The sequence below is a fragment of the Tachypleus tridentatus genome, chromosome 7 (assembly GCF_004210375.1).
Source record: "Tachypleus tridentatus isolate NWPU-2018 chromosome 7, ASM421037v1, whole genome shotgun sequence".
Lineage (NCBI taxonomy): Eukaryota > Metazoa > Arthropoda > Merostomata > Xiphosura > Limulidae > Tachypleus > Tachypleus tridentatus.
The window spans coordinates 183,722,914-183,748,327 of NC_134831.1; the positions used below are offsets into that span (position 1 = coordinate 183,722,914).

General features: G+C 32.0%; 1 protein-coding gene and 1 long non-coding RNA gene across 2 annotated transcripts in view; one reads left to right on the plus strand and one right to left on the minus strand.

The window, feature by feature from the left end:
* Positions 1 to 9,434: 9,434 nt before the first annotated feature.
* Positions 9,435 to 25,414, minus strand: part of LOC143257450 (uncharacterized) — an 87,797-nt gene continuing 71,817 nt past the window's right edge. The window contains exons 3-4 of the mRNA XM_076516144.1: positions 11,681 to 11,719; positions 9,435 to 11,500 (exon numbers count right to left, since the gene is read on the minus strand). Coding sequence (XP_076372259.1) covers positions 11,497 to 11,500; positions 11,681 to 11,719 — 43 coding nt within the window. The 3' untranslated portion in view covers positions 9,435 to 11,496. The remainder of the gene's footprint in view (positions 11,501 to 11,680; positions 11,720 to 25,414) is intronic.
* Positions 17,402 to 19,274, plus strand: LOC143257453 (uncharacterized). Its single transcript, XR_013031859.1, has 2 exons — positions 17,402 to 17,720; positions 19,058 to 19,274. It is a non-coding gene; the product is annotated as an uncharacterized LOC143257453 (long non-coding RNA).

A 25,414-nucleotide genomic window follows, 5' to 3' on the forward strand; every position in this document is an offset into this window, starting at 1 on the left:
TAGCTCTATAAGAATTAATAAACAACATACACTGGTAACATGGGAAACACAGAAATAAAATAAATATAACAAGGACATGAGTTAAAAATAAGAAGGAATGTAAGAAATAAGAATAAATGTCACTGTACACTGGTTTTATGTAACTCTGTAAGAAATAAATAAACAACATACACTGGTTTTTATGTAGTTCTATAAGAAATAAATAAACAACATACACTGGTACATGTAGCTCTATAAGAAATAAAACAACATACACTGAATTTTTATGTAATGGCTTATATAAAATAAAACAACATACACTGGTACATGTAGCTCTTTATAAAATAAAAACAACATACACTTGTACATTGTAGTTCTATAAGAAATAAAAAACAACATACACTGAAATATGTAAATCTATAAGAAATAAAAACAAACATGTAACTGGTACAATGAAGTTCTATAAGAAAATAAAAACAACATACAATTTAAATGTATGAAGCTCTATAAGAAATAAAAACAACATACACTGGTACATGTGACTCTATAAGAAATAAAACAAACATACACTGAAAATACATGTAGCTCTATAAGAAATAAATAAACAACATGTATGACCCGAAAGAGGAATGGCAAGAAATAAACAACATACACTGGTACAGTGGCTACGTTCTAAGAAAATAAAACAACATACACTGGTACATGAAATCTATAAGAATTAAAAAACAACATATGCTGGTACATGTAGCTTTATAAGAAATAAAAATAATATGGTGCACCATAGCATGGAACCTGTAAGAAATAATAAAACAAATACAACACTGGTACATGTAATCCCTGTAAGAAATAAAAAACAACATACACTTTGTACATGTAGCTCTATAGAAATAAAAAACAACATACACTGGTACATGTGGCTCTCTAAGAAATAAAACAACACAAATTTGGTATGTACATGTGGTTCTATAAGAAATAAAAAACAACATACACTTGCAGTACATGTAGTTCTATAAGAAATAAAAACAACATACTGGTGGATGTATTTCTATAAGAAATATAAAAACAAACATAAACAATAAAACCATGTAAGTCTCTATAAGATTAATAAAAACAAACATACACTGGTACATGTAGCTCTATAAAGAATAAAAAACAACATACAACTGGTACATGTAGCTCTATAAAATAAAAAAAACAACACACTGGTACATAAAGCTCTATAAGAAATAAATAAAATACACACCTGAACAGGAATAAGAAATAAACTCTATAAGAAATAAAATACAACAACATGGAAGTAAGGAAACAAATAAATGGACATGAAGTAAATGGAATATAATGTAATAACAAATAATGGAATGTAACAGAAATAAAAACAACATCTTGTAGTTCTTATAAGAATTAATAAAATTAAACATGAATTAGTATGAATGTATAAGAAATAAAAACAACATACACTGGTACATGAAGCTCTATAAGAAATAAAAACAACACTGGTACAGTAGCCTAAGAAATAAAAACAACATACACTGGTACAATTTTTTTAATGTAGCTCTATAAAATAAAAAAACAAACACTGGTACATGTAGCTCTAATGAAATAAAAAACAACATTAACTGGTACATGTAGCTCTATAAGGAAATAAAAACTGGACATGGAAGTAAATGGAATATAAAGACATACAACAACAGGAAATAAATAAACAAACAAAATACACTTTAAGGTATGTAGCTCTATAAGAAATAAAAAAACAACACACACACAGATTTTTTATGTAGCTCTTAAGAAATAAAAAAGCAACATACACTGGGTACATGTAGTTCTATAAGAAGAAATAAAACAAAACATACACTGGAAAAAACATGTAGCTCTATAAGAAATAAAAACAACATACACTGGTACATGTAACTCTGTAAGAAATAAATAATCAACATACACACTGGTACATGTTGCTCTTATAAGAAATAAAAAACAACATGACTCTGGTACATGTAGCTTTATAAAAATATAAAAAGCAACATACACTGAATTTTTTATATAATGAATCTGAGATACAAATAACATACACTGGTACATGAAGCTCTATAAGAAATAAAAAAAAACATACACTGGTACATGTAGCTCTATAAGTCATAAGAAAACATTATACACTTATACATGTAGCTCTATAAGAAATAAAAAACAACATACACTGGTACATGTATAGAAGGGGAGAAAAGTTTTAAGATGTGGGTATACTTTCCATCTTTTTCATATTTTCTCATACACATAAAATAGAATTAATTATTGATAAATATATATATGTAAAACTGCTGGTTTGAACTTTTTTTTCCTCAACCCAAACCAGCCGTTTTAGATATATATTTTTTTCTTCTAAGTGGGTTTCTCATCACCACTGATTAATTGTTGATAAATTGAAAAATAATTTGATAATTATTTGTTTGCCTGTTGGAATAATGTAGATTCTACCACACTTGAAATACATTTTACAGAATAAAAGTGAAATAATCTTACTGCGTTATGTTACATGGTTTTGTGTAACCATACAATTCTCATAACAAAAAAATATTATGAACATCATGCTCTTTCACCTGGAGTGAAATTCATGTATTTTCTGTTTTAAAACTTAGGGTCAGAATCTAAAACTGAATATGAGTGTAAACTCGTTCATTCTTTAATATAATATTTTTGCTTTAAAATAAACTATCCTTTTATTTGTAAGGTTTTAAAACAACATAATTTTAAAATGGTCATTTTTTTTCCAGCACATTTGCTGTGAACAATATTACTTCAAAAAAAACAAAAGAGGCCCTGCATGACCAGGTGGTTAAGGCACTCAACTCATAATCCGAGGGTCATGCGTTCGAATCCATGTCACACCAAACATGCTTGCCCTTTCAGCCGTGGGGGCATTATAATGTGATGGCCAATCCCATTATTCATTGGTGACAGAGTAGCCCAAGAGTTGGCAGTGGGTGGTGAAGACTATCTGCCTTCCCTCTAAATTATTGACAACTAGCAGATAGTCCTCATGTAGCTTTGTGCGAAATTAAAAAACAAACCAAAAACTAATTAGATTAATTGGAAATGAAAAGTTTAACCTTCTCAAAGCTGCTGAGATATAGTTAACAATTTGTAACTTCTGAGAGTTGAACTATAAAGGTTCTTAATAGCATTTCAAAAGTTATTAAAGAATGTTAGAAATTAATTATGGGCATTATTTCAATGGTGAATGAGAATTCTTTAATATCTTCAATTAATCTCTTGATTGAAGTCAACTGAACAATGAGAGATGTTATTCAGCAATCTTTTTTATTTCTTTTTTTCAGTAAATTCTGGTCTTATCTTAATAAATCAGAGATTCTGATGAAATATGATTTTAGAAAACCGTATGTATGCTCAAAAGATAAATACATTGCTGACCAAAATCTTAAGGTCAATGAATATAAAGAAAAACATGGAATTTCCATTGTCAGACTCAACCAATTATTTGAGTAGAGCTTCAAAGATGAAAATAAGAAAAGGGAAAAAAAACCAAAAAACTATTTTAGCATTTAATAGGGAAAATGCGAATACTGTGAAAATAGTCTAAATACTAGCTGGTCAAAAGTTTGAGACAATACCAAAAAGAAGTCCTAAACAGGGTAGGAAACGCCCAAAGAGAGGTCTCAGAAGTGAGTTGCATGGCCGTCATTGCAATAACTTCAAACATTCACTTTGGCATGGTCAGTATAAGTGTTTGCAGAAGGCTGGCTGGAATGTTATTTGAAGTGGTAAAGATGGCTTCATGAAGATCATGCACTGTTTGGAATTGACGTCCATTTCCATAGACTTCCCTTGCCATCCACCCCCAAATGTTATCAATGGATGGTCCAAAAGAATCACGTTATTTGCCATGAAAAAGCCCTTTGTCATGCAGGCGTTGTGGATTGCAGTGTTGTCCTGCTGAAAGATCCAGTTATTTACAAACAAGCGAGGGCTTTCAGTCAATAAGGATGCTCCCTCAACATACCAATGTAGCCAGCTGCTGTTTGACACCCCTATATAACCTGAAGCTCCATTGTTCCATGGAAGGAGAAAGCATCCCAGATCATGATAGAACCTCCTCCACTGTGTCGTGTAGAAAATGTCTCTGGTGGGATATCCTAATTGTGCCAGTAACGTTACAAGCCATCTGGACCATCTAGGTTAAGTTTTTCTCATCAGAGAACAAAACCTTCATCCACTTTTCTATGTCCCATATTTCGTGCTTCTCAGCAAAATTTAATCGAGCTCTTTCGTAGTGTGGAAGGAGGCGAGGCCTTTGAAAACGTTTACGGTTTTTGAAGCCTTTCTCTCGTAGATGCCGTCTTCTTGTTCTTAAGCTGTATTCTGTGACCGTTAGGGCCTTAATCTGGTTCGACGATCGACTGATGTCTTGCCGGACAACCCATCGAACCCTCCTGCTCAATGCCGGCGAAATTTTCTTAGGCTGACCACTTGAAATTCTCGTTCTGTATCCCTCAGGGTCTTTTAAGAAATTTGCAACAGCAGTTTTACTACGCCCAATCTCACCAACGATGGCACGTTGAAAGAGACCTTGCTTTCGCAGCTCGACAATTTTGCCACGTTCAAACTCTCTCAACTTTTTCGTCTTTGTCATATTTTTACCCAATGTAACAGGAGATGTCAGTGGAAGATGTTGACAACGCTAATGCTTGAACACAAATTACTAAATTTCGTTACATGTTTACTGATTAATGCTTCGTTTCATTATAGTCTTAAACTTTTGACCAGCTAATGTTTAGGCTAATTTCAAAAGTTTTTTATTTTTATTTTCCTTTTTCTTATTTTTATCTTTCGAAGCTCTACTCAAATAAGTGGTTGAGTCTAACAATGCAAAATGCATATTTTTCTTTCTGTTCATTGGCCTTAAGATTTTGACCAGCAGTGTATGTTTTAAATATATTCTGTTGTATGTGCTATAAACCTTAATAATGTATTTACTTTTTTAAAATAATGTTTATCTTTATTGGCCGACAGGGACACTGCATGTATTACAGTGATTTTTTATGCCTAAAATGAAAACGTTCCAGCAATTTGCATATTTGCGAAACTGCAACAGAGTAATATACTTACTAAGTACATAAATAAAATAATAATTTAAAATAGTATTGTTTGAACAGAAAGATTATTTCTTAAACATTATGAATGTATTTGTTGGTAGGTACTTTAAACCTAATTTGTGAACAAGACAATGTCTCTTTGGTACTCTTAGTTTTGCGCATTTCAAAGTTTCAATCCTTTCTTTTCGGACGATAGCAATTAATTTATTTAATTGGGTGTACACTTGTGTCTTCATATTTAAAGTCAAAAAGTCTGTAGGAAAAAATGGAAATCTGTTCTACTTCAGGATGTACAAAAACGCTACACGAAAATAATCCATTATACCCTCAAAGAGGGTTATCAAGCCAATTAACTCAAGATGATGGATGTTTACACCTACATATATCCATTTAATGGTTTATCTTTATTGTAAGATATCAAACCCTTTTTATGCTTTAGAAGACCAATGTAAGAATATATGTAGCGCCGTTTTCATTCAACAACAATGTTATTCTTGATGAAGAGAAACTTGAAATAAAAATGTATCTCAGAATGGCTACTATGAATGTTAACAGTTTTATTGATAAGGAGAGAACAACGTTTTGACCTTCCTCGGTCATCTTCAGGTTAAGAAAGAGAAAATTTGAATGTATCCGTTGACAGACACGTCATAGCGACGAGAATATAAACGGGTACAGGATTGTAGAGGACGTTGTAGGTGGATGTTAGGTTATGTAGGTTCCTTTACATTGGTTTAATTTTAGTTTCAGTTGTTGTGTAAGTAGGCTTCTTTGATTTTGCGTTTGTTTATATTTTATCCTACCTAATATCTGGATGTTTTTTATGGTTATTTTGTGTTTATTTGATTTACAGTGTTCAAAACGTGTGAAGGTGTTTTGTGTTCTTTGAATCTATTTTTCTGCTTGTTTCTCAAATATAGATGTCGTGGCAGTTATTGCATTGTATTTTATAAATTATGTTGTGTCTGTCAGTGTAGTTTTTACATACTATGGACTTTAGTTTTGTACCTGGTGTTTCAATAAATTTGGTGTTTACCGGAATGTTGTGTTTTGTTATAATTTTTTTCCAAATGTTGGTTATTTTTTCGCTGATGTCGGTAACATATGGTATACAGCATAGCATTAATTATGTATTTTAAAATATAAGCAAGCTGTTCACAAATATTCTTGTGTCCCAAACTAAATAATTGAATACAAACCGCTACAGTTTATCTGTTGAACACTCGTAGTGACAACTCCAAGAACAATAATTAACGCTCAATTTGGGAAATGTCATTTATTTGAAGAAAGAAGTAATTTATGTTTTATATGACGCTAGAAATCTGGTTTTGATACCTATGGTGGGCAAAACAAAGGTATTTCATGTTGTAGCTTTATGCTTAAGAACAACAAATAAACATAAAATTTACAGAAACTCCTGACTACACGTAAATTCGTGTACACAAATTACTGATCCGAGTCTTTTGAGGACTAAAAATAAAATGTACAATTCAGTGAAGACGAAGCTTTTTAAAACGTTAAAAAAACAAAAAAAATAACGGACATCAAAATCCAGAAGACTGCAAAATTAGGGACGACTAACGCAGATGGCCCTCGAGTAGCTTTGCGCGAAATTCAAAAAACAAATTCATCGCACTGTTTTCGTAATGAAAACTACAAAAAAGTATTAGTCTTTCCAGCCCACAAATGGTGATTTTACAGCAATACTGTTGTTGTTAGGCCTAAAACTAACGAGATATTTATGAATAGTTCACTGATATGTTTATCGGTCTGTCTGTTTGGGAATTTCGCACAAAGCTACTCGAGGGCTATCTGTGCTAGCCGTCCCTAATTTAGCAGTGTAAGATTAAAGGGAAGGCAGCTAGTCATCACCACTCACCGCCAACTCTTGGGCTACTTTTTTACCAACGAATAGTGGGATTGACCGTCACTTTATACACCCCACGGCTGGGAGGGCGAGCATGTTTAGCGCGACGTGGGCGCGAACCCGCGACCCTCGGATTACAAGTCGCACGCCCTTACGCACTTGGCCATGCCAGGCCGTCTGATATGTTTAAAACGAAATATTAGCTTTGTTAAGAAAGAAAGTATTTTGTTTGTTAGAAATGGAATAGTTACTTAAAATAATATTTCATAGAAAAATAAAAATATTTCGTTTGTTAGGTCTACAAAACGAAAAAACGTAACTGAATAAGAGTAAATCACGGTTATCACCCTAATAACTGTGATAAAAATAATCACTATACTGGTTATTTTCTGGTTTCAGTGTAATCTTCATTATAAATATTACACATTCTGGTTCTGTCAGTTTTCTCCTTTTTAGATATCTTAACACAAAATTGTGGTTATGTGTTGTAGTTTTCTTAACTCAGCTAAATATTACTGTTAGCATAAGCTTAACCGCTCATCCAACATCCTCCATGCATCGGAGTTCATTGACTATTCTTTGAATAATTTGTACTTAAACACGTAATATTCCTTCAGATTTTTCTCTTCCCTTCAAAGAAGCTGTAAAAATCTTACTGCATATAAAAGAAATAAACGCAAAAAGTACTTTTATTGTCATAATTACTTTAAAAAACACCCTGGCTTTGAACCCATGATTAAATTATTTATAATTTTTTTTGAAATGCATAGTTGTTATGTAATATTTTGTTACAAATTCTCTTGTACTCATTCACTTCTATTTCTTTATTCAGTAATCAGCATGAAGAAATATTTCTGTACAACTATCAATCAGATAAATAGCTATAATAATGCTGTCAAACCTAATCGTCTAATAAATACTGACTGAATTAATTTATCTCGGTGTTTCTTAAGTTTATAAAACGTTTAACCTCATTCAGATAAGACATGAATAAATTGTTTATTTGGAAGATTTTACACTCACTTCAATAGCTCTTTGGATTTCATTTCCATGTTGTTCTTTACCGTGTGTGATATCTTTTATATTTACCAAAAGCTAAAGTTTTCTTCATATGTCACTCCCATATACTAGTCTACTTGACTGATTACATTACAACAATTTTGATAATTATCAAACAATTTATATTCTCTATATACGATTTTTTTTTTCTCGTAACAATCATCATAACTACATGTGCAAAATGGCTCGATTGGGTTGAGAAAATATTTTACATGGAAGAGCGAACAACGTTTCGACCTTCTTCGGTCATCGTCAGGTAACTGACCGGAAGCTGACCACATGTTTGGAAAGGGTTGTGTAACTGAGTGTCGGAATGTAGAGGGCGGTGTTAGATGTTTGAATATATAATTTTATTTATTTTATTATATTAATATAGCTATAAAGGCGTTCCTTTATATTGGATTATTTTGGGTTTAAGTTGTTGTATAAGTAAGGCTTCTTTAATTTTGTGTTTGTTTATGTTTGATTCTTTATTTAGTATTTGAGTGATTTCTATGGTTATGTTGTGTTTATTTGACTTGCAGTGTTCGAAAACGTGTGAAGGTGACTTTTTTATGTCCTTTGAATCTAGTTCCCATTTTTCTACTTGTTTCTCCAATATAGAAGTCGTGGCAGTTATCACATTGTATTTTATAAATAATGTTGGTGTGGTGTTTGTCAGTGTAGTTTTTACATAATATAGAACTTAGATTTGTGCTTGGTTTTTGAATAAATTTGGTATTAACTAGAATGTCATATTTTGCGACTAGTTTTTGCCAAATGTTGGTTATTTTCTTATGTGTGAAGGTGACTATTTGTGTTCTTTGAATGTGGTTTCCATTTTTCTACTTGTTTCTCCAATATTGAAGTCGTGGCAGTTATCACATTGTATTTTATAAATAATATTGGTGTAGTGTTTGTCATTGTAGTTTTTACATGATATAGAACTTAGATTTGTGCTTGGTCTTTGAATAAATTTGGTATTAACTAGAATGTCATATTTTGCGACTAGTTTTTGCCAAATATTGGTTATTTTCTAGGTTGGTTCTAAGGTCCAACATAAGAAATTAAAAGATGTTTAGAATACCTATCCAGGAGACTTGTGATACTTTCCTCAGAAAACAACCAACAGAAAGACAACTCTGACAATTTTATTGACTTTCAACAGCCAAACTTTCCAAAAAAATTAAAAATTTATATTTTCCAGAAACACCTAAAAACAACATTTTAAACGAATTTTTCAAATAATTTTCTCAATAACCATCAACATAATTTCACAACAGAAAGCTAAAAACAATCTTACAAAAAGAGACATTAATTCCATTAAAAACCTAAAACAAGACAAAACATAAAAATTTTAAAAGCAGATAAAGGAAACGTTATAGTCATAATGAACATGAATGAATACATCCAAAAATAAAGAACATCCTATCGGACACAAACAAATTAAAACCAATACACACAGATCCAACAAAGACACATGAAATGCAACTGAACAAATTACCACTAAAAATGAAAAAGCCAACACAGTTTCAAAAACTTTATTCCTACCTACGCAAGACCGACTCACGAACACCACAAATATTCGGCATCCCCAAACCTCTTAAACCAGATCATCCAATATGACCAATAACATCCACATATGAATTGTTTAATTACAATCTTGGTAAATACAAAGCATGGGCATTCTCCAAATATGAAACATCAGCCAACTCATTCATCAAAGACTCTTATAATTTCAAGTCTAATCTTAATCAACTTAATCATAAAGCCTTAATGGCCAGTTTCAATGTTATATCCCTCTTTACAGAAGTCCCAACCACTGAAACGTGTAAGATAGCCTTAGAACTCTGTATCCGAGACTCTAACTCATCAATAGACATTCCCAGCAACCAATTAGCAACATTCATAGAATTCACCACAATGAAGACAAACTTCATGTTCAACAACCACAACTATATACAAACAAATCGCCTAAGCATGGGCAACCCAGTATCACCAATTCTAGCCAATATTTTTATGACACAAGTTGAAACACAAGCAATGAACACAGCATTACATCCGCCACTAAACTGGTACAGATATGTAGACGACACGATTGCGAGATTCACATCCACACAACACACGCTTAATTTTTTTTAATCACATTAACTCTATATATCCCAACATTAACTTCACATGTGAACAGAAAGAAAGCAATCAAATATCATTTCTTAACCTCAAAATTACAGGAACGACACGCAATTTAAAACAGAAATCCACCGAAAAATCATCCATACCGGACTATACATTCCTTGGGACTCAGCACATGAAACAGAACAAAAACTCAACACACTAAGAAACGAAATATGCTCACCAGATAAAATTAATGATGAATTAGACAAAATAAAACAATACTTCATCAACATCAACAAGTTTCCTCCACAAACCATAGTTAAATATTATACGCACACACCTAGACATAAAGGAAAATCAACCAACAAGAGTAAATATACCTTACAAATCAAAAAATCATGAAACCATATACTGTTGCATACCATATATTCCCGATATAGGCAGAAAAATGACCAACATTTGGCAAAAACTAGTAACAAAATATGAATTTCAATTAATACCAAATTTATTCAAAACCAGGCCAAATGTTTATTAGAATTTCAGTCTTGGTGTCTCATTTATGAGTTGGAAATTCTTTAAAAAAAACAACAAAAAAAACGAAGCTGTTTTAGATCAAACTATTCAAACTGAAATGTCTGTAAAACTGTTAAATATTGTTTATTGTATAAATATTAGATATGTCTCATTACAAGTTAAATTGATAGGTAAGAATAAAAGAAAAATATATGTAAAAAATTAAAATATAATGAAAGATGAAGTAAAATATGATATGATAAACTTTTTACGAGCGCTAACAAATATTCACTAAAAAAGGAATCATTTATAGAGATATTTATTCAAGTAATTTATTGTACAATAAAGAATGAAAACATTAATTTTTGAAACTGTACACAGCTAAGACATCATTGACACTTGTGATAGATAATTTATTCCAAAACATATTCTCTTTCTCAGTGATAAGTTTGTAAAAATTGAATATAATACGTTTTTAAACTTCATAGATTATTTTAACTGATCTCATGATATTTAACATATTAAAATAAATCTAGTTTTTAATAAGTACTGATGTTTTCCTCGTGAAATATCTTTATTACTTAATTGCTGACCATGTAATTTGTACATGTTTTTACATTTTCACCTTTCGATTTAAATCCACATTAATTGTTCGTATTTAAAGTTCAAAGTATATTTTGCTGTAACTTGTGTTCTCCAGTGATGTTTTGTTATTTAGAGTGATGTGGTAAACTGTGTAACTGAGTAGTACTACATTTTTACCCTTAGATATACTTTAATTTTCTGTGACATCTCTGAAACCTCGTGGTAATTTTGGTCCATCTCAAAGGAATTCATCTGTGTTTACCGAGAAAGCATCCCCACACTGTGACTTAAATATCATCTACAATAAATGAGCCAAGATGAGTAAAGTTTGAAGGCAACCATATTGGTGACTATATCAGTAATAACACATGAATAGACTTGTGGCTCTATTAGGAAGTCCCAAGTTTGTAACATCTATTTAAGTAGATACGTTAGCACAGTCTAGGTTAGATTAAAATATTTAAAAACACTGACATACCTGGAAATTCTTGGAAACCCGAGGTGGTACAGCACTTTACTACAGAATTACAAGGATAAAATCAGGGTTTTCATTGTCATCAGTGAACATGTCAGATAGCTCGATATGGCTTTATTACAAAATAACACACACACACACACACAATATAATGTTATAATAACACACACAATATAATTTAATGTTATATAATGTTATAATAACACACACACAATATAATTTCATGTTGTACGATGTTATACTTGCAAAAATATTTATTCCTCGACATATTTTTTTAATAAGTTATTCAACAACATTTTTATTTAAATATTTTGTGTTTGATATAAAGTTATTATACCTGATTTTATTTATAAATTAATTTTAAATATTAAGTACATTATCGGTTGCCATGTGTTATATTCAGTTTTATTTTTCTAGTTATATTTATAACTGATGGTTTATGTGTTATGTATACATAGGAAGTTATATCATATCACTGTACATACCCTAAAATATCAGTTTTCATACTATTTTCAATAAGAATTCTTATTGTTCATTGCAACCTTCAAAGAGTGAAAATGTTTATACTCTCTCCTAGCCTTGAAACTCCCACCTACTTTACGTTTCAATGTGATTTAGCTGCGTTGTAGCGTGTAAATGTCCAAGAACAACTCTTCACTAAAACACACACCACTATCACAGCTAACTTCCTGTTTACTGTAGTACACATTCTTCAATTCTGTATTAGTCAGAAAAGAAGCACCAGAAGTGTGAGGAGAGTATAGTCATCTGTAAGAAAATATTAACTTTGATTCGATATCTTACTGAAACTAATGTAACAACAGGAATGTCACTGGGGATCTCACATTTACTTGGTTTAGGAACCTAGACAAGCAGTCCTCGGAAAGTGTCCAAAGAATCTGGTTGGAATGTTATTTTTGTAAGAGAAATAAGCCAGTGAGAAAACACACTAACCAGGTATATTATTTTTCCATCTTGAAAGTCTAGGTCACTAAATTGTATGTAAAAATGAGTATGACATTCTTAATTGTAGATATGCTGTCTGGTTTATCTTATTTACCAATACATCTAGACTGTTCCATCTCTTTTTCTGTACCAGACCTCCCAGGAATAAACCAGCTGGAGAAAGTATGATGAGGGTTCCTTAGTCAACTAATATTATTTGGTTGGTCAAATTCCTTTCTAAAACCAATTCTCTCACAAAATAATCAGTAGGATTTTGTAGATTGTGGAATACTCAGCCAGTTATAATCTTCTCTGATATGGAACAAAGGAAAAGGATATAGGAATGGAAAGTACATGTGCAGCTTGTCCAAAAGCCACATGTAAAGCAAGAGAGTGGCAAAAGTGGGATGATACATTTGCTTTCTAACAGTTAGAGTGGACACCACCTACCAAATTGTTAGCTCCCTATATAGTTCTGCATTCGAAAGATGCATTTTTAAATGATAGAGATTTACTTTGGTTTTTGACTTATATTTTTAAGCTTATGAACTTACAAGCTTGTATTACTATTTCTGTCTCTATTGTGAGAGAAGAACTACCTCACATAAGTCAAATCTCAACAATGGCTAGGTAAAGTAGTTACATGTTGATGACGTAACAGCTTATTTTCATATATTAGTGATTTTCATTATGCAGCCTACAACTTCACTTCCTATGGTTTTAATCTCTTTCATCTCCCGTTTTCAATGGGAAATTTAGCTTGTTTATTTATTTCCATCTACAACTTAAGGCTTTGTCAACTTTGTTTCCTCTTGAGGACAGTATTCAGCCATCCTCTCATTATGTGTACATGATTTCACAGCTGTGTTCCATTCTGTATCTTCTCTCATTATGTGGACATCATTTCACAGCTATATTCCATTCTGTATCTTCTCTCATTATGTGTATATCATTTCACAGCTGTGTTCCATTCTGTATCTTTACTTTTATCTCATGACACTTCTTAATTCATTTTTCATCACCAGTGATGTTTTGTTTAAACTTTTTTTCTGTTTATTATGGTGTTGTTTATTAAACTGATGTTGGAAAGTTTGAAATGCAAGAGTTTATGATAATTGTCTTAGAAAATCAATGTGTAATAAGTTGTTCTGTAACTGTACGTATGATTTTTCATCATATCTATATAATTTTAATGTGTGAAAATAGGCAGGTATGTGGATACCTTGGTATAATCCTGAATAAATTAATTTACCATCTGAGCTGAAGGATGTGGTACGAAGGCCCAAAAAAGAGAGGCTTTTCTTTCTTAGATAGGTGGTAAATGTATACAGACGTTGAGTATTCAACTGATACAAAGGATCTTGTAGAATAGATAGGGATTGATAGAGAATTTCAGTGAACCTACAGAAATCTTCCATTAATTCAATCATACTCAGTAACGTGTGAAAGTAAGTATGAGTCAAAGGTATAGGGACTTCCATCATAGACATGACTCTCAAAATAGAAATAATTTCAGTATAAGACAGATTAGAAGTGGATCAACCTAAAATAAAAGGAAGAAAATTCAGCCCCTTTGAGAAATGTTTTGAAAATTTTCCTCAGTGAAAAGGGTATTAAAATTCATATGAAATTCAAGATTCAATTTCATCTAGAGTGAATTTTGAAACTTTAGTTAATAAACAACTATAAAATAAAGGAAACACTAACAAACAACATGCAAAACATAAAAGTACAAAAAAGGAAGATTTTAACACATCATCAAATGTAAAGGAGAAGATGGAACCCCCCACCCCTTGTATTATCTCCTGCTGGTTAGTCACCACAGATCTGATTTTGGAAAGTTAACATTTTCTTACATAAAAATTTGTTTCAATTAGATACCATTTCAAAGAAAGATTTTATCTTCTGTTAGCATCTTTCTTAAGTATTTGCGTGACACTAGCTTTCAGGCAACTCCCACCTAAACTCTCGTTCTGGAAAACAAAGAATTTCCAGTTAACTTCATAACTGACTGATTTATATTATAAGCTCACTGTACACAAGGACGACATTAACCAGTTTCACGTGTAAAAGTTACTTATATTTTACATGCAGACGTATACTATTTATTTTAGTTTTTTGTACTGTTGGGTTATCGATGGATCAATTTTAAGTTTATGGACTTATAACACTAAAATCCAGGGTTCTATTCCCAATGTTGATCAATATTTGAGGCTTCAGCTACTTATGAAGTAGTTTTTATGTCATAAATCACAATCAATTCAAACCAGACCTACATCTCTTCACAGATGCTTATCTTTCTGGTTGTGGTACATCTCTGAATAGCTATCTCACCTCAGACATCTGGACCAGCATAAGCAATTCCTCCACATCAGTGTGCTCGACCTTTATTCTATCAAAAGGAGATGTTTACATTTCATACCAATGTTAGTGGATGGTTTGATTATTATCCATTCTGACAATTTCATGGTGGTTTTATATATCAATAATAGAGTAAGTACCAGATCTTTAACTCTTTATTTTTAAACACTCGACCTCATGAACATCTATCCAGTGAATCTGCTTTACAGATTATAATGTATTAAGAGCAATGTACCTCATAGTAGACCATCTGTACCCTGTTCCACCTATTAAATAGCCACTTCACTCACAAGTTTCCTGATGTGTATACTTTGTTTTAGGAACTTACGACTTCTTTTCTGATCAATAATGAAGATTTATGAGTACAGATGGAGCTAGCAAACATGGAATTGACATCACTCTCCTATTGGTAGAGAGAGGGCCTTTACTGCACAATAACATCATTATCCAATAATATAATTCATGAGAGAAGAGAGGAGAACAAATGTTGGTGTAGTCTATAAAAGAAGACTTAGGATATGAACTAAGAACAGTGTTTGTATATAGTGTTAAAAATTGTTGATAATAATTTTATTGAAGAAGGGCTGATTTCTGGATAAGCAAGACTGCTTAGTGTTGTGTTATTATTTGGATTATTTCATGACTTAATGATTGTTAAATTCTTCATAATTATATTGTCAAGTGTTAATCATTTTTTTACTTCAGTATTGGTAAAGTGAAAAGACAGTGTTTGTTTATGACAACTGTTTCATATGAATCTGGTTTGTTTTCAGTCCTTTTAATGGTGTAATTCAATATTTGAATTTATAGATAAGTAACTTTTCATTATTTGAAATTAAACACTCACTATTCTCTAGTATGTTTCTTACAGTAGTTTTAGCTTTGGTTTGTATTGATATAAAAATGGCTTCACTTTCTGTGTACATGTGTGTTTATTTTTTATTTCTCAGGTTTTTAAAGATTGTTTATCACAACATGAATTATGCCTGCTGTTTAAAGTATTAATAATTGAATGTTATTAGAATGATGGCATATTGTAACTTTCCAAATCACTGAATAAAATTCAACTAAAAGCTATGTATGAATAACTCCTTCAACAATAGATACATTTATAGAACAACACAGAGATATGGGACTGATAACAGTTTATTATATCTATAAAATTATCAGACAAACACCATTAGTAATTACATTAAAAACAAAATAAGTACTAACACAGCAGAGATATATGTCAAAATGTATTTTTAAAAATTATTGGTTTTTTTTAACTGTACATAAACATTATAAAGTTTATAGCCATTATTTCTTTTTATAAATGTACATAAACATTATAAAGTTTATCGCCATTATTTGTTTATATAACTGTACATAAACATTATAAAGTTTATAGCCATTATTTGTTTATATAAATGTACATAAACATTATAAAGTTTATAGCCATTATTTGTTTATATAACTGTACATAAACATTATAAAGTTTATAGCCATTATTTGTTTATATAAATGTACATAAACATTATAAAGTTTATAGCCATTATTTGTTTAACCTATAAAGTTTGTAGCCATTATTTGTTTATACAAATGTACCTTTATAAGTTTATAGCATTATAACCTATGATGTCTTAAGACATTAAGATGTCTTAATTAGGGGTACATTGACAGCTGTACATAGTATGTACATCATCTCCTATTAAATTATGGTCAATGTAATAACTATTTCGAAATTAGCCCACAAACTATCTCTAAATGGTTAACTTATCTGTAAAAATATCTTGTGTCACTTGTTGTGATGAGAATACACCTCACTGATTGTGTAACCATCTATAACTGATACATCATTCAGTTTACCACATAAAGTCTGGCTCTAACCGTCTGTACATTGACACATTATCCAGTTTCCGCTATGTCTGGTAAACGGATGGCATTGTTAAGACTGGTTCTCTGGTAATAGTTTTAGTTGTGGGTGACCTAAATTGGCAGATACTGGTCATCTGTTTGTGTTTTGAATGAAGCTGTCCAGATGTGTAATATTGGTTTGGATATTGTGCTACATTCATGCTAATGGTACATGTAACCAATTTGTATTAACCTGCTCTGATCAGCCAGTTTTCATTCATCTGATGGTTTTTCAAGTGGTAAAACATCAATATTTCTTTACTGAGGTCTGGACATTGTTCAGAAACAATTTGAAATACTTTAAATGCTGTGATTGACTTTAAAAGAGGCAAGTGAGAGAAGCTTATGCAAATCTAGTGGATATAGTGTGAGCTCAGATGATCAGTTTCAGATCATAAGTCCAATCATCACATATCTGATTTGGATAACAATAAACGTTGATTAAAACATTAGTTTTGTTACCATGGCTGGCTAGCATGTTAGTTTTGTTACCATGTTAAAATTGTTACCATGGCTTTTTCTAATGCACAGTAATAGTTAAATATGTCTAGAGTAAGACACAACCCTCAGTGAACACGTAATAAAACTCTACCAGTAAAGAAGCAGCCTTTTCAAATACAATAAATACGACTAAAACAGTGTTTTAAATAAAGCTTTGTGTCTTGCAATTATGTACTGACCCAAATTTCTTTGTTTCTCAGATTTGGTGTAAACACGCGTCGTGTACACATGCAACCCCTCAGAACAACATCACATCTATTATCTAGTTGTAACCACGGAGATCAACTTTCAATGAAAAATAATCAACTTTTAGATAGGTCATGGACATTCACAGCGTTTGGTATAGTTGTCTGTTTTGGTTTTATTGCGAAAGAAACAGTTCATTTTGCTATAGACTTGTAAAATAATAATATGAACAAATAGGAAAATTTTGACTTTTTCTAATAAACGTGAAAAATCCCCTTCTGTTGATTATCAATTTTAACTTTGGAAAAGGAAGGCTGTGAAAAAATAAGTCTGTTTTAAAGTTAGCCCGAATATTCTGTTAAAGAGTTTTGAGGAAATTCCTATTATTTTCATACCACTGGTGAAATAGGCATATACATTCTGTTATTATTGTAGTGCCACTGAAAGATTAGATGTGTGTGTATATATAATACTCTGTCGTAACTGTGGTACCATTGAAGGACTAGGTACACACATCACGTTTTTACCACAGTAGTACTGAAGGATTAGGTATATACAAGATGTTGTTATTATACTAACACTGAAGGATTAGGTACATGCATTCTGTTGTTATAGTAGTAACACTGAAAGGCTAGTTATACACGTTATATTGTTATAGTAGTAACACTGAAAGGCTAGTTATACACGTTATATTGTTATTGTAGTAACACTGAAGGACTAAGTATATACGTTATGTTGTTATTGTAGCAGCACTGGAGGACTAGGTATAAACATTCTGTTGTTACTGTAGTAATACTGAAGGACTAGGTATATGGTTTTCTCACTTACCCTGTGGTAACGTTCAAGAATCTCAACACCTACTTTACACTGGAGGAATATTGACACAAGAAACCAGAACGAAGAGCATCATGGCAATATTTTATTTATTTTCCTTGTTAACGCTTCTCTTGCCAAAGGGTACGTAACCTAAATATCATAGGGCTATATAGGCCAAACTATTACAAGTCTGAATCTCTGAAAACAAGACTAGATTCAGTGAGATTCTTTATAGTGTGTTTTAACGCGATCCAGAATGACTCTTAACTTTTTGTCTTTTCGTTATTTTACGTCTGCTGCTAGAAATCAGGAGGATCAGTTTTGTAAAATTAGGAAAATATTTTACATAAATAATAAAGGTGATAACGAACGTTACTTAATCTATATTACGAAGTGATCTTCTAGGCTCGCTAACCCTAATACACGATACATTCCTTTACATCAAAGACATCTTTAGATTTTAGGGACGAATTTCTCAGTTTGCTAGCAACTGTTATCTCACAAAATTAATAAAAAACACCTCAGTATGGAGAACACGAAAACATGCTTTGTTTTTGTAAATGTGTATATATATATATTTTAGTGTATTATTTTGTACGTGTGTATACATATATATGTGTGTGTGTGTGACTGTATTATTTTTATTAAAACTGTTTCATTTCTTTGTTTTAACAGCTTTTGCTTAAAATATAATACTTATGGAGTCCAGAGTCTGCATTCTACATGGATGGCTAAAATCAATGGAGTGTAAAAGTTGTGTTGGATTGTTGATATTATGTTGAAGTGAAGAGACTGTTGTAACGAAAGTCCTTTTCATGTTTAATATGATATACCTATACACTAACAGGAAGGTTCATGTATATAAACACATTAAATAGAGTTATTGTTTGAATTTTGATATCGTTCCTTTATAACACGTAAACCAGATGGATTATGTTTGTCAGTGCTTATCTATAATAACGTAAACTACGCTTGAAAACAGCACTTACAAAGGTTTATAATAAAACTGTTTTAATAGTATAACTGTTGATGTTTCAACGGATTATTCTGTAACTAAAGTTCTAACAATAGCTAACTTGATTCATTTTAGTCGTTAAGAAAGATGTAACTTTTGACTAAAGTTCTAACAATAGCTAACTTGGTTCCTCCTAGTGGTTAAGATAGATGTAAATTCAAACTGAAGTTGTAAAAGTAGCTTAATTTGTTCCTCTTAGCGGTCAAGACACACGTAACTTCGAACTAAAGCTGTAACAGTAGTCTACCCGGTTCCTCCTAGTGGTTAAAACAGACGTCTCTCATTGTTAATGCTTTCCTTATCAAGTTCCTTAGGTGTCTGCTTGCTTACTAGCCTGGAAAACTCTCATTATTTGCAGTGACTAGTAGAGCACATGCTTCAGATGACACGGTTCCTTAACCTGTGTTGGATATACTCAATTAACTGTTTGTTGCTCTACATCTAGCATGGGCTACAAGAAGAAGGCTTTCTTAAACTTAATCTGATACATCAAGTGAATAGCTAACTTGGTTTCTCCTAATGGTTAAGAAAGACGTAACTTCTGACTAAAGTTCTAACAACAGCTAACTTAGTTCCTCCTATTTGTTAAGACAGACGTAACTTCTAAATAAAGTTCTAACAATAGATTACCTTGTTCCTCCTAGTGGTTAAGATAGATGTAAATTCAAACTGAAGTTGTAAAAGTAGCTTACCTTGTTCCTCTTAGCGGTCAAGACACACGTAACTTCGAACTAAAGCTGTAACAGTAGTCTACCCGGTTCCTCCTAGTGGTTAAAACAGACGTCTCTCATTGTTAATGCTTTCCTTATCAAGTTCCTTAGGTGTCTACTTGCTTATTAGCCTGGAAAACTCTCATTATTTGCAGTGACTAGTAGAGCACATGCTTCAGATGACACGGTTCCTTAACCTGTGTTGGATATACTCAATTAACTGTTTGTTGCTCTACATCTAGCATGGGCTACAAGAAGAAGGCTTTCTTAAACTTAATCTGATACATCAAGTGAATAGCTAACTTGGTTTCTCCTAATGGTTAAGAAAGACGTAACTTCTGACTAAACTTGTAACAACAGCTAACTTAGTTCCTCCTAATTGTTAAGACAGACGTAACTTCTAAATAAAGTTCTAACAATAGATTACCTGGTTCCTCCTAGTGGATAAGATAGATGTAAATTCAAACTGAAGTTGTAAAAGTAGCTTACCTTGTTCCTCTTAGCAGTCAAGACACACGTAACTTCGAACTAAAGCTGTAACAGTAGTCTACCCGGTTCCTCCTAGTGGTTAAAACAGACGTCTCTCATTGTTAATGCTTTCCTTATCAAGTTCCTTAGGTGTCTGCTTGCTTACTAGCCTGGAAAACTCTCATTATTTGCAGTGACTAGTAGAGCACATGCTTCAGATGACACGGTTCCTTAACCTGTGTTGGATATACTCAATTAACTGTTTGTTGCTCTACATCTAACATGGGCTACAAGAAGAAGGCTTTCTTAAACTTAATCTGATACATCAAGTGAATAGCTAACTTGGTTTCTCCTAATGGTTAAGAAAGACGTAACTTCTGACTAAACTTGTAACAACAGCTAACTTAGTTCCTCCTAATTGTTAAGACAGACGTAACTTCTAAATAAAGTTCTAACAATAGATTACCTGGTTCCTCCTAGTGGATAAGATAGATGTAAATTCAAACTGAAGTTGTAAAAGTAGCTTACCTTGTTCCTCTTAGCGGTCAAGACACACGTAACTTCGAACTAAAGCTGTAACAGTTGTCTTCCCGGTTCCTCCTAGTGGTTAAAACAGACGTCTCTCATTGTTAATGCTTTCCTTATCAAGTTTCTTAGGTGTCTGCTTGCTTACTAGCCTGGAAAACTCTCATTATTTGCAGTGACTAGTAGAGCACATGCTTCAGATGACACGGTTCCTTAACCTGTGTTGGATATACTCAATTAACTGTTTGTTGCTCTACATCTAGCATGGGCTACAAGAAGAAGGCTTTCTTAAACTTCTTAAAATAAACGACTTTGTAGTTTTAATTATTTAAAATGTTTGTACTGATTGCACTAACAGTATATCCTTATGTTAAAAATCACGTGTATTTATTATCATTTTACATGTATTTTAGTAGTAATAAAGTCTTGTGTTTATCGTATTTCCCTTTTTTTAATATTATGCAGCTGAGGTAACACAACACTAATCACAAGTAGGTCTTACCAATGTGGATGTTACAGACTTTAGTATTGTAGATATCGTGGTCTGTCTTCGTACATCTGTGCAAAAACCAATAAAACTTAACCTTACCGGATTCACTGTGATATTGTAAACTATGGAACAGCGGCGTAGATCCTGGGGTGGATGGAGGGTATACATCTCCCCTTCATTTTAGTTGGGGGGTATATTGCATACAATCATCACCCTCCTACAGTTTGGTTTGTTGAATTGTTTTATTGTGTCACAGGCCTACAAATTGTGTGTTTGTTCTTGTGATTCTCGTGTTCTTACCAATCGAATTACATAATTAGGCCTAGACGTAGGCTTTTTCAGTAGCCGAAATGTACATCTTCAACATATGCGTGCTTCTAAGCTTTTCCATCTAAGCGATAGTTCGTAAGTATCAGTCAGTAGGCCTAAGTATACATGCAAGTATCGTGGCAACAAGATTACTCTGTGACTACATGTTTACAGCTTTCAGGTTCACGTAATCAGAGATTACCAATTTGTAAATTGAAGAATTCACGTAAGTGGTTGAAAAAATTATACCCCACCCCATTGGGTGTAAAATATCTACGCCCCTGCTATAAAGAATAAAAAAAAATTAACTCGAATTCCTTTCCTATTTGGTCAGTATATATTCGTTTGTTAATTAATGTAATTTTCTTTCGTAGTTAAAAGAAGCCAAAATTATTCAAAATTACAGAATACAATATTTTGAGAGAAGTGTAGTATTCTATTTATATTTCTGTATTATAAAAATGACATTCCAGGAAAATGCAATACTATGTCTAGCTAACTTTTCAAGAAAGTGCGGTATTTTGTTTATCTACCTTTTGTATCATAAAACAGAACATTCCAAGTAAGTGTGGTATTTTGTCTATCTACCTTTTGTGTTATAAAACAGAACATTCCAAGAAAGTGCAGTATTTTGTCAATCTACCTTTTCTATTATAAAAACAGTACATATTAAAAAATTGCAGTGTTTTGTCTATTTACCTTTATCCCCAGTGTCTCAGCGGTATGTTTGCTGACTTACAACGCTAAAACCGGGTTTCGATAATGATAATATAAAATGCCTATATAAAATCTGTTGTGGAATACGAATGTCCAGTAACATACAACATGCCTCACATCTTTGTAAAACTTGGCTTGAGGTTGTTGTTTGTTATTAAATACAAAGCTACACGAGGGGTTATCTGTGCTTTGCCCACTATAGTTTCTGCCATTGTAAGTTCGCAGACATTGCGCTGTGCCACTTGAGTCTACCCAACTAAAAGCAGTACGAATTGCCTACCGAATTCACGTCTATACAATCGGCTCTTACTTATAGAAAACAAGAAATTCAACGTCATTATACTAAAATAAGACCAAAACCCGAAATAACCTATTCAATGTTGCACAAACACCCGCCGCCTCATGGACCAAGTTTTTTCCTCCCTTAAATCACATTAGTCACAAAACAAGCACTCACTAAAACAACCAACTTGAGAGTTTTACCTTGTGGCTCTACCTCCCTCTTTATCAGTTTAATGGCCATAAGAAACAATGGACCAAATATATTCATTAATAATCATGTGTATCTTGTTTATATTATTCAATGTGAGGTTATGTTCTCTATTTTACCAATATATTCAATGTTTAGTAATTTTATAATTTATGTTTTGTATCTATGAACTCTATAAACAAAATATGTTGTAAATTTCTGTTAAGTATAAAGTTAATTACCATGCATATAATTGTATGTGAAATTGTAATATGTAACTGACCTTTGTGATGCAATAAACTCAAGTTCTGGCTTTGTGTCTTCTTTGGGACGTGATGCGCTGGTCTACATGAGACGGGTCTCTGCTGTTTGGATCTGCTGCTCGTGATCGGTTTATCGATTTCAGGCAGAAAGTTTTAAAACACCCCTTGTCAAATCACCATCAAGATCACCTTTATAGTTTTTCTTCACGCCTGAACCACGACAAATCAACTTATCAGAGAAACAACCATAAACCCATCAAAATTACTGAAAGCCAGAAAAGGGGGCGAATACAAAATCATTCATTTTTGAGAACCTCCCGGTTTTCTGATAAACCTAAAATAACTATCAAGTCTTTTAACTTAGCTTGAAAGAATAAAATAAAAACTGAAGGCCAAACTGGTAGCTACACTGACAGTATTGATAAGAATGTACATTAAATATTCAGTTAAATAAGCTACGCATTGATGTTTTGTTGTTGTTTTATTCATCATAATACTCTAAACTGAACAGAAACTGGTTCACCAGTGAATGGATATTTGCTGTAAAATTCTTATCAACGCTTTAAGTGTAGCTAACACTTTAGTCGCCAGTTTTGATTTCATTTTATCACATCCAAGGTGTTTTTGACAAGAAACTAATACAAAGAAACGATGAAAACCTTTGAAGTAAAATTCATATAAACCAGAAGAACTCTTAAACAACCCTAAAACCTCCTTTCTTAAAACTAAAACCATTCTCTACAACAAAACTATTTTACTTATATCACAATCTCTTAAATAACTAGGACCAAGTAATAATCAGTTAATGATAGTTTACTTTGATGTTGAGTTCAAATTTAACTGTATTTTGTATCATTATCAATATACCATAAATTTTGTTTCTAAACTATTAAAACCAAAGATACAGTAATTGTCATTTGGTATTTTGCCACGTGCTCTACAGTGATTGCGAGTATTTCACAAGTCAATGGTTAAAGTAAATCACGGTTATCACCCTAATAACTGTGATAAGAAATAATCACTATACTGGTTATTTTCTGGTTTCAGTGTAATCTTCATTATAAATATTACACATTATGGTTCTGTCAGTTTTCTCCTTTTTAGATATCTTAACACAAAATCGTGGTTATGTGTTGTAGTTTTCTTAACTCAGCTAAATATTACTGTTAGCATAAGCTTAACCGCTCATCCAACATCCTCCATGCATCGGAGTTCATTGACTATTCTTTGAATAATTTGTACTTAAACACGTAATATTCCTTCAGATTTTTCTCTTCCCTTCAAAGAAGCTGTAAAAATCTTACTGCATACAAAAGAAATAAACGCAAAAAAGTACTTTTATTGTCATAATTACTTTAAAAAAACACCCTGGCTTTGAACCCATAATTAAATTATTTATAATTTTTTTGAAATGCATAGTTGTTATGTAATATTTTGTTACAAATTCACTTGTACTCACTCACTTCTATTTCTTTATTCAGTAATCAGCATGAACAAATATTTCTGTACAACTATCAATCACATAATTAGCTGTAATAATGCTGTCACACCTAATCGTCTAATAAATACTGACTGAATTAATTTATCTCGGTGTTTCTTAAGTTTATAAAACGTTTAACCTCATTCAGATAAGACATGAATAAATTGTTTATTTGGAAGATTTTACACTCACTTCAATAGCTCTTTGGATTTCATTTCCATGTTGTTCTTTACCGTGTGTGATATCTTTTATGTTTACTAAACACTAGAGTTTTCTTAATATGTTACTCCCATATACTAGTCTACTTGACTGATTACATTACAAAAATTTTGATAATTATCAAACAATTTATATTATCTATATACGAATTTTTTTTTTCTCGTACCAATCATCATAACTACATTACTTGACTTTGGTAGAGATTTGTTAAATTGCTAAATCATGTATCCATAGGAAATGCATGATGGTTATAAAAAATAACTATTCCAGTTCGTATAGCAAATATACAGATTATTCATTAAGTTTCCTGTTGTGAAGATCTGTCAATATGACAAATCATCTGGATTGTAAATAATTCGAATTTTTT